Source organism: Rhincodon typus, chromosome 8, assembly GCF_021869965.1.
Source record: "Rhincodon typus isolate 14 chromosome 8, sRhiTyp1.1, whole genome shotgun sequence".
Taxonomy (NCBI): domain Eukaryota; kingdom Metazoa; phylum Chordata; class Chondrichthyes; order Orectolobiformes; family Rhincodontidae; genus Rhincodon; species Rhincodon typus.
Genome location: NC_063339.1, coordinates 80,522,693 through 80,534,796, shown reverse-complemented (window position 1 = coordinate 80,534,796; position 12,104 = coordinate 80,522,693). Strand labels below are relative to the sequence as shown.

At 40.0% G+C, this 12,104-nt stretch overlaps 1 protein-coding gene across 2 annotated transcripts in view; it reads right to left on the bottom strand.

Moving 5' to 3' along the window:
* Positions 1-12,104, bottom strand: part of cdan1 (codanin 1) — an 88,658-nt gene that overhangs the window by 36,988 nt on the left and 39,566 nt on the right. The window contains exons 11-13 of one of the 2 annotated variants that reach the window (XM_048599611.1): positions 8,608-8,722; positions 5,750-5,893; positions 2,303-2,469 (exon numbers count right to left, since the gene is read on the bottom strand). In XM_048599611.1, coding sequence (XP_048455568.1) covers positions 2,303-2,469; positions 5,750-5,893; positions 8,608-8,722 — 426 coding nt within the window. The remainder of the gene's footprint in view (positions 1-2,302; positions 2,470-5,749; positions 5,894-8,607; positions 8,723-12,104) is intronic. The other variant, XM_048599612.1, reaches the window with a different exon arrangement.

Below are 12,104 nucleotides of genomic sequence, written 5' to 3'. Positions count from 1 at the left end.
CCGAAACGTCAGCCTCTCTGCTCCTATGATGCTGCTTGGCCTGCTGTATTCATCCAGCCCTGCACCTTGTTGTCTTGGATAGACTGGGTTTGTTTTCACTGGAACGCAGGAGGCTGAGGGGATGACCTGATAGAAGATTGTGAATGGAATGGAAAGTATGAGGCTTTTTTGAAGGGTGAAGGGGTCAATTACTAGGGGATACAGGTTCAAGATGCGAGAGGATAAATTTAAAAGAGATGTGCAAGCCATGTTTTCCACACACAGGGTGGAGAGTGCCTGGAACGCGCTGCCAGAGGTGGTGGTAGAAGCAGACACAACAGCAACATTCAAGAAGCACCTGGATGAATGTATGAATAGGAACGTAATACAGGGATAAAAATCCTGTAAGTGAAGATGGTTTTAATATGGAAGGGCAAAAAGTGTCGGCGCAGGCTTGGAGGGCCAAAGGGTATTGTTCTTAGTTCTATGATATTATGATCGCTGAGTTCCTCATTGCAACCTAGGCCTACCACTGATCAAGAACTAAACTGGATTAGCCGTATAAATATTATGGTCAGAGGCTAGAAATCCTGCAATGAATAACTCACTCCCTGTCTTCCCAGAACCTATGCATCATTAACAAGCCACAGATCAGGGGTATGGTGGAATACTCTCTACTTACCTGATGTATGCATCTCCATCAAGAGAGGAAACTCAAACCCGTTCAAAAACAAAGCAGTCCATGCAAATGGCATCACATCCACAAACATTTGTTTGCTCCATCACTAACGCTCAGGAGCAGCTGTGTGTACCGTCTACAAGATGCACTGCAGAAATTCACCAAAGCTCCACAGACAGCATCATCCAAACTCACAATCACCATAAAGGAAGATAAGGGCAGCAGATATATGGAACACCATCACATGCAAGCTTTCCTCAAACCCACACACGATCCTAAGTTAGAGACATATCATCATTCTTTTGTCATTAGGTCATAATCTTGGAACCCTGTATTGGCACTACATGGTGTGCAAATGGTTCAAGACAACAGCTCAACAACATCTTCTCAATGGTAAGCACGCTGAGGATTTGCAAATGCGATTCAATACAGATAAATGTGAGGTGCCGCATTTTGAAAAGTAAAACCACCATTTGTACAGTAATTGGTAAGGTCCTGAGGAGTGCTGTGGAACAGAGGGATCCAGGAGTACAAGTACATAGTTCATTGAAAGGAGCGTCACAAGTGGACAGAGTGGTGAAGAAGTCTTTTAGCATGCTGGTCTTCATCAGTCGAGGCATTGAGAATAGGAGTTGGGATCTTATGTTACAGTTATATAAGTCGTTGGTGAGGTTACACTTAAGAGTATTGTGTACAGTTTTGGTCACCCTGATATAGGAAAGACATAGTTAAACTCGAAAGTGTGCAAAGAAGATTTATGAGGATGTTGCCAGGACTAGTAGGCCTGAGTCACAGGGAGAGGTTGACCAGGATAGGGCTTTATTTCTTGGAATGTAGGAGATGGAGGGGTGACCTTATTGAGGTCTATAAAATCATGAGAGGCATAGATAGGATGGAGAATTGAAAACTAGAGGGCATAGGTTTAAGGTGAGAGGGGATAGATTTGAGGTGGTCCTGAGGGGCAACTTCTTCACGCAGAGAGTGGTGTGTACATGGAATGGGCTACTGGGGAAATTGGTTGAGGTAAGTACAATAGCAACATTTTAAAAACATTTGGATAGGTATGTGATGGGAAGGGTTTAGAGCGATATGGACCAAATGTGGGCAACTAGAACTAGTTGAGTGGGCACCATGGTCAGCATGGACCAGTTTGGGCCGAAGGGCCTGTTTCCATACTGTGTTACTCTATGACTGTGGTTCCGAGTGCAGACATCATAATAAACGATCAATGAAAATGCTAGAAATGCGTTGTGGGTCAGACAGCATTTGTGGAGAGAGTTACAGATAACATTTCTCTCAATAATCACAAGATGATCCTTTTCAGTGGTGTTGGATAAGGAGAATGATACATAGCTAAGTCCACCTTCCACCCTGCTCTTCTTCAAAATATGCTTTAGTTCTTTTACCCATGGGACTTCATTTAAAATTTCATCTGGACAATGGCACCTTCAACACTACTCCAGGTGAATGTCAACATTCTGACTCAGGTAAGAGTGTATGAGCACTGAACCAGGGCTGACAAGTTAATATCATTCTACAGTATACTGTTACATCGTCAATCAAAAACAACAAAAGAGAAATTGCTGGAGGTGCAGAGAGCAGGTGAAACAAAATTCTGTACAGCTGGCATCTCCTGACACTCACCTGTATAGATGCAATAGGAGGGTAAACACACTATGGTAATAATCAAGGAATGGCGCCACATGATCCACCATACTAAGAAACTCAACCACCCAAGGTACAGTGAAAATGATGCGTTGATTTTCAGTTGACTTTCTCAGTAATCTGTACACATCCAGAACAGGTGGACTCTAGGCAGGTAAAGGCAAAAAGGCAAATCAGCAAATGTTGTGACTGATGTTTAGCATACTTAGTTTGTCACAAGATTTGATAAGACAATCATCTAGAAGCTTTTCTGAAGAGGAGAGGGGGATTGAGGGGCTCAGAGGAGACATCTTTTCATAACTTATTCAAGTACTTCCTGATTAGATAACTTCTCAGATGTTATGATAGTCAACCTGCATTTTTATAGATAAGCATTCAAAAGTAGTTCACAGAAGCATAACCAGCTCAGTCTGGGTTAAGATGTTAGCAGAGTTAACACAGAACAAAAACAAAATGGAAAAAATGAAACCATTTCTTCCATCATTCAAAAGAAAAGTTTCTACTTCTAATCAAAAGAAATATCTCTATTACCCTAGTTTTACCTTAATAATCTAATACATTTACCAGATATTGCCAGAGTCCCATTTTCATTTCAGATTGTCAGCATTTAATCACAGTTGGCACAAAAGACAACTATTCAGCTTTTCAATTTACTGTGGCTCCCAAAGATTAATCCAAACAGTTCAACATCCCCCATTTGATCCCCTGCAAATTTATTTCTAAGTGCACATACGATTCCTTTTTCATTGTTCCCACTTCCACCACTCTCATGGACAGGGAGTTCCAGGTTGTGTGTACAGAAAGGGCCACAACGGTGGCATAGTGGTTAGCACTGCTGCCTCACAGCACCAGGGATCCAAGATTCCAGCCTCCGGCAACTGTCTGTGTGGAGGTTGCAAATTCTTCCTGCATCTGTGTGGGTTCCCTCTGGGTGCTCCTGGTTTCCTCCCGCAGTCCAAAGATGTGCAGGTTAGGTGGATTGGCTATGCTAAATTGTCCATGATGTCTAGGTAGGAAATTCATGGATAGGGTAGGGGTAGGGTCTGGGTGGAATCCTCTTGGTAGGGATTCAATGGGCCAAACGGCCTGCTTCCACACTGTAGGAATTCTGAAGTTCTTCCTCAGATTTTGCCTGCATCTTTTGCCCAAAACCTTAAATCATTGTTCCCTGCTCCTCGTATCATTAGTTAAAATGTCCACCTCATCTAAGACTGCCATAATCTTGTACACATCTTTCAAATCCAAGGAGAACAAACCAAGTCCTTTCAACTTAAACTTGCAACTAAATGCCCCCATCCCTTGAACGATTCTGGCAAATCTCCTTCACATTCTATCCAGGACCTTTACATTTTCCTTCAAGCACAGTAACTAGAACTGGATACCTAGTTGAGACCTAACCAGAATTTCATGAAGAGTGCCCCTACTTATCAAGCCCAAGATCCCATTTGCATTGCTAACCAGCCTCTCACTATATCCTGGTATCTTTAAAGATTATGCACATGGCCCCAAGCATTCTGCCAAAATAATCACGTTACAGTTCACTACATTAAATTCCATTTGCCATGTCTCCCCATTCTTCTTTTCTATATCCTGTTGGAGACAATTTGCATCATCTTCCTTCCAAATTTGGTAAGGTCAGCAAATTTTGAAGTGTTACTCTGAACTCTGCCAGTCTCTGTGGCGCAATTGGTCAGCGCCTTTGGCTGCTGAGCAGGAAATTGGCAGTTCGTGGCCACCCAGGAAGGAGCGATTGTTGTTCATACTCCATCACGGGGCGGCATGGTGGCTCAGTGGTTAGTACTGCTACCTTACAGCGCCAGGGACCCGGGTTCGATTCCACCCTCGGGCGACTGTCTGTGTGGAGTTTGCACATTCTCCCCGTGTCTGTGTGGGTTTCCTCCGGGTGCTCCGGTTTCCTCCCACAGTCCAAGGATGTGCAGGCTAGGTGGATTGGCCACGCTAAATTGCCTGTAGTGTTCAGGGATGCCTAGATTAGGTGGGTTAAAGGGGGATGGGTCTGGGTGGGATGCTCTGATGGTCGGTGTGGACTTGTTGGGCTGAAGGGCCTGTTTCCACACTGTAGGGATTCTATGATTCAAAATCTTACCCACTACAGATGTTAGACTAAGTGGTGTAAGCATGTAGTTCCTAGTAGTACTTGAAGAATAACACATTTGCCACTCTTTACTCCTCTGGAAGCACCACCTATATCACCCCTATGAAGGGAGAATTGCAAGATTATAATAAGGCCTTCTGCTATCTCCACTCCCATTTCCTTTAGCAAGTTGGCTTGCAGCCCAGTGGGATCAGGCGACTTATTCACAGTAAAGACCAGCTGAGTATGTGGTACCTTTAATTTTGACACTGTACATTGCTACCGCTATCTCTGCTTCCAATGATAATGTCAGATGCTTCCTTAATAAACACTGATATAAAATATTCTATCATTGCCCTTCATCTCCAAGCATACAACACTCTCGTTTACTCTAATGGGACCCACTCAATCTTATTACCAGCTTAATTTTTATACATTGGTTGAAGATTTTCTGTTACATTTTATGTTAACTGCCATGCTCACATTCTGTCTTTGCCAGTCTTATTTTCCTCTTCACCTCCCCTCTCAATCCACATATCGACCTGGTTCTCATTTGAAGAATTTACCTGATATGCATCATAACCTCAATCTCCCTTGTCATCCAAGGAGCGTGCTTTTACCTTACATTTCGCCTTTGTTAGAATGTCCCTAGCCTTTACCTAAAGCCTTTTTGTCTATCTGGTCCTTTAAGTTAATTTTATAAGTCTGACCCACGCTCAAATTCATGAAACACATTTTCCACTTTCTAATCTCCAGTTCACTCAAGGTCTTCACCTATTCTTCTTTTACAGTTATCCCTACCAGGCTGTGGCTCTATTTTACCCTCATCTTTACCTTTCTTATCAAATTAAAATGAGTCCTCTTCCAATTCAGAGGCTATAAAATTGTTCTTCGTTCTCTCCAACTAACCTAAATTGATCAATCTTACCCAAGTGCTCCCCTACAGACACTTGGTCTACCTCGTTTCGCAGCAATTTTCTAGTCGAGAGCAGAGAACATATTGGTGAAAGAAGCTCTGCTGAACATATTTCAGAAATTCCTCCCCTTCTTTACCTTTTATTCTAATACTACCTTAATTTATATTTGGATAATTTGTTTTTTTCCCTCCTAATTATTATCCATGCAACCTCAGAATGCATTTAGTTTTTACAGAAGGGAAGCTGCATTTTGCAAAGGAGATGGAAAGAATAATCTGTATTTCAAGAATCTGATGGCAATGATTTAAGTTTTATAATATTAATTCTATGAGAAGAGACAAGTTACAATCAACATAACATATGGCTTCAGCTGGATTATCTATAGGAAATATGAAAATTACTCCATGTATGCACCTTGTTCCTTAGGGAGAGAGCTGCCTCTTGCATATCTTTTGTTGGTCGCTCATCTGTACGATAAGGGAGGAAGGCAAGGAAACCAAGAAACTTAGCCAGCAGTCTTGCTGTCATCAAGACTGAAGCAAAATGCTCCTTTTCAGCCTAAGATTAACAGAGGTAAAAGAGAAGAAATGACTTCAAAGAAAGTTGCTGATATATTATTGGAAACAGGATACCAATGCAAAAGATTCTGCTTCAAGAAACAAAATAATTAACAGGTCACATCTTCATGTCACTATCCCCTTTCTATTGCCTTGCTCCAGTCAGAATAACTAAGTATCTATGCTTGACAAGGAGAGAGGAAGAACAAAGTCACTGTGTGTCTCAGTTTAAGGCTTTCATAAGCATCTCATTATACTTATTTATAATAATTTTGCTTTCCCTATAATTTCATAACCTGTTACTTCCTCCATTTTATTCCTTTATGATTATTTTATTGCTGTAGTTGTGTTTTTCCAATGCTTGCTGGATTCATGAGCATTCCCCGAAGATTTAAACTTAACAAATATAACACTGCTATTCAACAAAGGACTGAGAGTGAAAATAGGAAACTACAGGGCAGTTAGTCTGATATCCACTGTCAGAAAAATGCTCAAATCTGAAGTCAACATGGTTTTATGAAAGGAAATTAGTGCTTGGCAAATTTATCAGGGTATTTTGAGAATGTAAAAATTAGGCCAGATTAAAAGGGAGCCAGTAGATGTAGTCAGATTTCCAAAAGACATTCAATAAGGTATCACACAAAAGGTTACAGGCAGGATAATTGCATTTGGAATTGGGGTGGGGTTTAATCTATTAGTATGTCTGGAGGATTGGTTGATGGGCAGGAAGCGCTCAGTAACTCAGTGTCAAAAATATCAGTACTGGGGCCTCAGCTACTTAGAATATACATGAACTACCGAGATGTAGAGATTGAGAATAATGTTTCTAAATTTGTAGATGATACAAACTAGGTCAGAGTGCAGGCTGAGAGCATACTAGGAGGCTGCAAAGAGGTACAAATATGTTAAGTGAGTGGTCAGATAAAGATGGTACAGGTGAAGTACAATGTGGGGAACTGTAGCTTATTCTTTTTTGCAGAAGAGAAAAACTGGATACTGTTTTTAAAAGAAAATGTGAAACTTTTAAATATTGACAAAGAGATCTGGGTGTATACATATAAGGAATATGAAGTTAGCACACACCCACAGCAAATAATTAGGAAGACAAATGGCTTATTCTTTCAAGGAAGAATCAGTTGGTCTCACTTCCTTGCTCTTCCTGGTCATTTTTAAAGAAATTCAATTCTCTTTTGAAAGTTACTATTGAATCTGTATACTCACAACAATCAGATAATGTATTCCAAATGCAAACCACTCATTTTTTGTGTTGCCTAAAGTCCTGTTGACAATCGCCTCACATGTATGTGCTCTGATTATTGCTCTTTCAGACACTGGAATTTAGTGTTATCTACTTTATTTAAACGCTTTAAGAATTAATAATTCCTATATCAAATCACCTTCCAGTCTTTCCTTCAACAGTCCTAGTTTCTCTCGTCTATCCACATTATCCCTCAAACCTGGAACCATCAGAGCAAATTTCTTCTCTCAAAAGCTTTCATGGCCTTCCTAAAATTGGACATAATCAAAATGCCAGCTGGGGCCACATTAGTATTTCATATCAGTTCAGCATACCTTCCAGGTGTTTTCATACACTGCCTCAGTAATAAAGCCATGTGTTTATAAGCCCATATGTTTTATTAACGGTTTTGTTAACCTGCCCTGTCAGCTTCAGGTATTTATGCACAGACACTTCCTAGGTCTCTATCTCTCTTCTGACTCCCATGACTCCCCCAAAACACTTTAAAATTGTCCCATTTAGCTTATATTGTTTCTCCTGGTTCTTCCTATCACTTCCTATTCCAAGTTGAATTCCATCTTGTTTTGCATCCATCTATTCCACCACTCCATATCCTGTTAGAATATATTTCTTTTCATTTTCCGGAGGACGCTAAAACATATCAATGGAAGTAGGCCATTCAGCTAAAGTCTGATCCACCATTCAATGAGATCATGGTTAATCTGATAATTGTCAACTCCATCTTCTTGCCTTTGCCCATAATTCCAATTCCCTTATTGATTAAAAATCTCTGACTGGAATACACTCAATGACCCAGCCTCAACAGCCCTCTGTGGTAAAGAATTCTGCAGGTTCACAACCCTCAGAGAAAACTATCTTCAAACTCTGCCTTAAATCGGCAACTCCCATATTTTCATTACAAGTGAGGACAGTTTTATAGTTTAATGGAGAAAGTGAGGAAGGATGGAAAGTCAAGGATGCTGCAGCCAGTGGTTTGGTATTTCCAACATCTACAATTACAATATCTATTTAAATTTGTAATAGAATCAATCATATTGAAACCACAGAAATAAAACAAAGCACCTTTAATCAAGCTTCAGTGACACCAAGCTAAGGTTGATTTTTGTCTCTATTACGATGCTATTTTTCACAGTAAAAGTCTATTGTATTAATCACAAATTTTGCCATACTACTTTAGCGAGATACTCATCCATAAGCACACAGTACTAAGCTTTGAGACTGTAAATTGCTCATCCTGATACAAAGTATGCAGCCTCTTAGCAGAATAAATATATTACTGCCAAGCTCATTCCCTCCCAGTTCGAGAAGAGAGTTGATGTATTTACCACTTTAAAATCAATTTATGAATTATGTACTGTGACTTAAATGTACAAGCACAGCAGAGCAATCCTTAGCAACAAGGAAGATCTGTGGATCACTCCCTCCAAAACTGACAGAACTTTGCATCAATGCTCTACCTGTTCATCTACGTCCACTTCATGTTCTGAGGACCCATGGCTCAGAATTGCAATTCCATCCAGTTCCAAAATTTGCTGGCAAAGTGTGTCTGACAAGTGCTGATTTAACTGATGGCTATGAGAGAAAGAGAATGAAATTAGTCCTTTAGATAAATCAAGTGCCAGTAGAGACATTGCCACATAAGTAATCAAGATATATGCATATTCTAAAAAGTTGCAGAAAGTGATAGCTTACATTTACTTATTGAGAATGCACTGCTTCACAAGAGGATGCATGTTATTTTACATCGGATTGTGTTAGCAAAGCCACTTAAATGTATGAACATTAGCAGCAGGCCAAGTGGAAACACTAGAAGGGGATCCTGACATCCAGCAGTATATTCAGAAGGGAGCCTTAAATTTAGGAGCATTGGAGAGCAATCCCAGAGTTTCAGCAGGAAGGGAACATGGTGTGTTGACCAACTCCTATGACCTGCATACAGCTTCTTACTGGCCAGTAAAGTGCCCTCTACCATATTCCCAATCATCAGAGGTCCCATGTTATGGAGAATTTAGGGTTCTTCCAGCAGTGAGGCAGACCATTCAGATCACTGTGCCTGAATCTGCTCTTTGAAAAACTTACTAATTAAATTGACATCACTTTTCCTTCCCTACACCCCTACATTTCTTCTTGAACTTTTCAAGCATATATTTTTCCTTGAAAGCTCTGTCTATTTTCAACTCTATTTTAGGAGACATATCAGATCATATATACCTCAAAACACTGGTTTTTAAAAGCTTGGAATTGCAGAAATAAACAGTATCCCTAAGCCACAAGTGATTTGCCACCTTCCTTGAAAGAAGAGATTTTTAACTGAATCTTGGATCAAGATGAAGAAGGGAGACATTTGCCTTGAGTGATCTGAAAAGCAGTCATCAGAAGAATGCAATAAATTAATTTCATTTTCCTACTGGATTAGAGCTGCAATCCTTGCCTGAATAGTCTTTATTCACTAAATTATTTAAGGTAAAAGTTCTCCTTTTTGCTATTGTTTCACAGATTCAGAGGAGAAGGCCATTTGAATCTTCACACCTTTGAAAGCACTATATAATTAATCCCACCTTGTCCTTTCCCCAATAACCTTGCAAATTTTACCCCCCTTATATCCAATTCCTTTTGGAAGTTACTATTGAATCTACTTCCATCAGCCAATCAGGCAGTGTATTCTTAATCATTATAATTCAACATGCAATTAAAAGTTTTCATCTCCCTCTGGCATTTTAAAAATTACACTGAATTAGCTCATGGTGCTCCTAGCTGTATATGAACTACAGCTGGTGGTCAATAAACAAAAACAAATCCCATAAACAAAACAAGTAACTGTGGGTGGAGATGGCTCACCCAATTCCAGTTTACTGTCACTTTGGGAAAGCATTCAGTCACTATCTTGGACCCTCCTACTTCCTGATTACAAAGAGACCAGTTAGTGTAGGGGCCAAAATCGCAGAAAGCTATGGTCAATCAGTTATATACTTCAACACAATCTGGTGCCAGTATACCAATAAAAATTATTATAACTCAGTGTCTCAACTGACAGAGTGCCTAAGCCCTCATTTGCCTGCAAAACCCTCATCCATGCTTTGTTACTTCAAGACTGACTATTATAATACTCCCCATTCAGTCGCCCATCTTTCACACTACAAAAATAATTTCGCCTAAAACCATGCTGCCTGAATCCAATCTCACACTGAATCCTGTTTAATGGTCACACCTACTCTCACAGAACTACTCTGGCTCTTCAATTTTAAAAATTCTCATCTTTAATTTCAAATTCCGCCACTGCCTCACCCATCCATTGTCTCACCTGTCCCCCATCTCTGTACCTTTCTTCAGCCCTACAACCCTCCAAGAATACTCAACACTCCTCCAATTCTGGCCTCTTATCCTTCAAATATTATTGTTTCAGCATTTGCAGTTGTGCCTTCCAACACTGATTATCATAAAAACACCATGAAACATCTGCCTTAAGGAGTTCATAGCTACACAAAATAGCTTTTGCATTGGTTTTAGTTTGGAGAGTCAACATCGGAGAACCCATAGAAATAGTGTGTTAAAATCATAAGGACAAGATCTAAAAACATGGAAATGTGCAGCTCTGAAGGAAGGCGTTTGGCCCATCTCTCCAAGCTAGCTGAAAGGGAGATACCAACTTAAATTCACCTCTTTAGCTCTTGGTCTGTGGTTTTCAAGGTAACTGCACTTCAAGTGCATTTCCAATTCTGTCATTACCAATAGAGTTGATTTAGAGTGGTTTAGATTACAATAGGCAATTTGTTAGGGTTGCTTTTGTAAGAGTTAGTTCATGCTCTATTAATTTAAACAAATACTAACCAATTAAATGTACAAGGAAGTCTAGGACCTATTAGACTTTCAATAAGCACAAAACAGCTGCTTCAAGTTTTAAGTTGCAACCTTAAATTTTAAAGTGGCAGCATGAAGAGGTGGTTGATCAAAAACAAAACAAACAAGTAGCAGCAAAATATGTTTCTCAGATTGTTAAGAATCAGCATTCCACTAATTGAAACAGAGTCTTGGGATAATTCAAGGATTACAGAGATATGGATTTTATCATCATGTCCAACATCACAGCTGAGTCTATACATAACTGCTGGATTTTCATAACTGTGACAATTCTGCTTTCAATGCTTCCTCCTTAGTACTCTCAGAGATTCTGGACTCACCCATTTCCGAAATCAGACAACAGCCCTTTAACGCTTCATGATAATTTCACTTTAAGTTGTCACCATTTTTTATCTTTCGGTCTGGACACCTTCCTATTATCACCATCTATTCCTGCTATTATCCATTTCTTATCATGTTTTTATTTATTCAACTTAAAATTTAACCAAACTTAAAACAACTTGCACTCTCCTTTGCATCTATTCATGTACATATTTTGGCTGTTATTCCAGAAGAGTCCAGAACAAAATTATTCTTACTTTCATAATTTGTAACCTCTTTTCTCTTTACTCCTCCTGGGCTGTCTTTCATTGTCATGCTTCCTTTCACTCCTCTCTCAAATATTCTCCTCTTCCAATTCCTTACCTCAGCCCTTTAGTACTCCACAACATTCCAGCTCTATTGGCACTATCCCAGGCCCAAATCCCAGATAAGTCTACAGTTTCTCTCTATGACATTCTTGCCAGACCCAGAGGCACTTGACACTTGCTCAACACCAACTGCCCCATTCCACTTTCTCACTGAACTCTCCTACCTATTAAACCCAATAGGTGTTAACTTTGTCAATCTTATTCTTGACCAACTCACCCCTTCTACTGATGAAGGCATGGACTCTGTCAGTGGATCAGCTCTCACCACTTGCCTCTGTAACCTGCTCCAAAATATCCATTTGGTTATATCTTCCATCCACTCACCCTATCAAGACTGTCATGGTGGCAGCTCGACACTTACCACAAGATCACACCATAGCTTGACCTCCTACTTTTTCTGACACTTT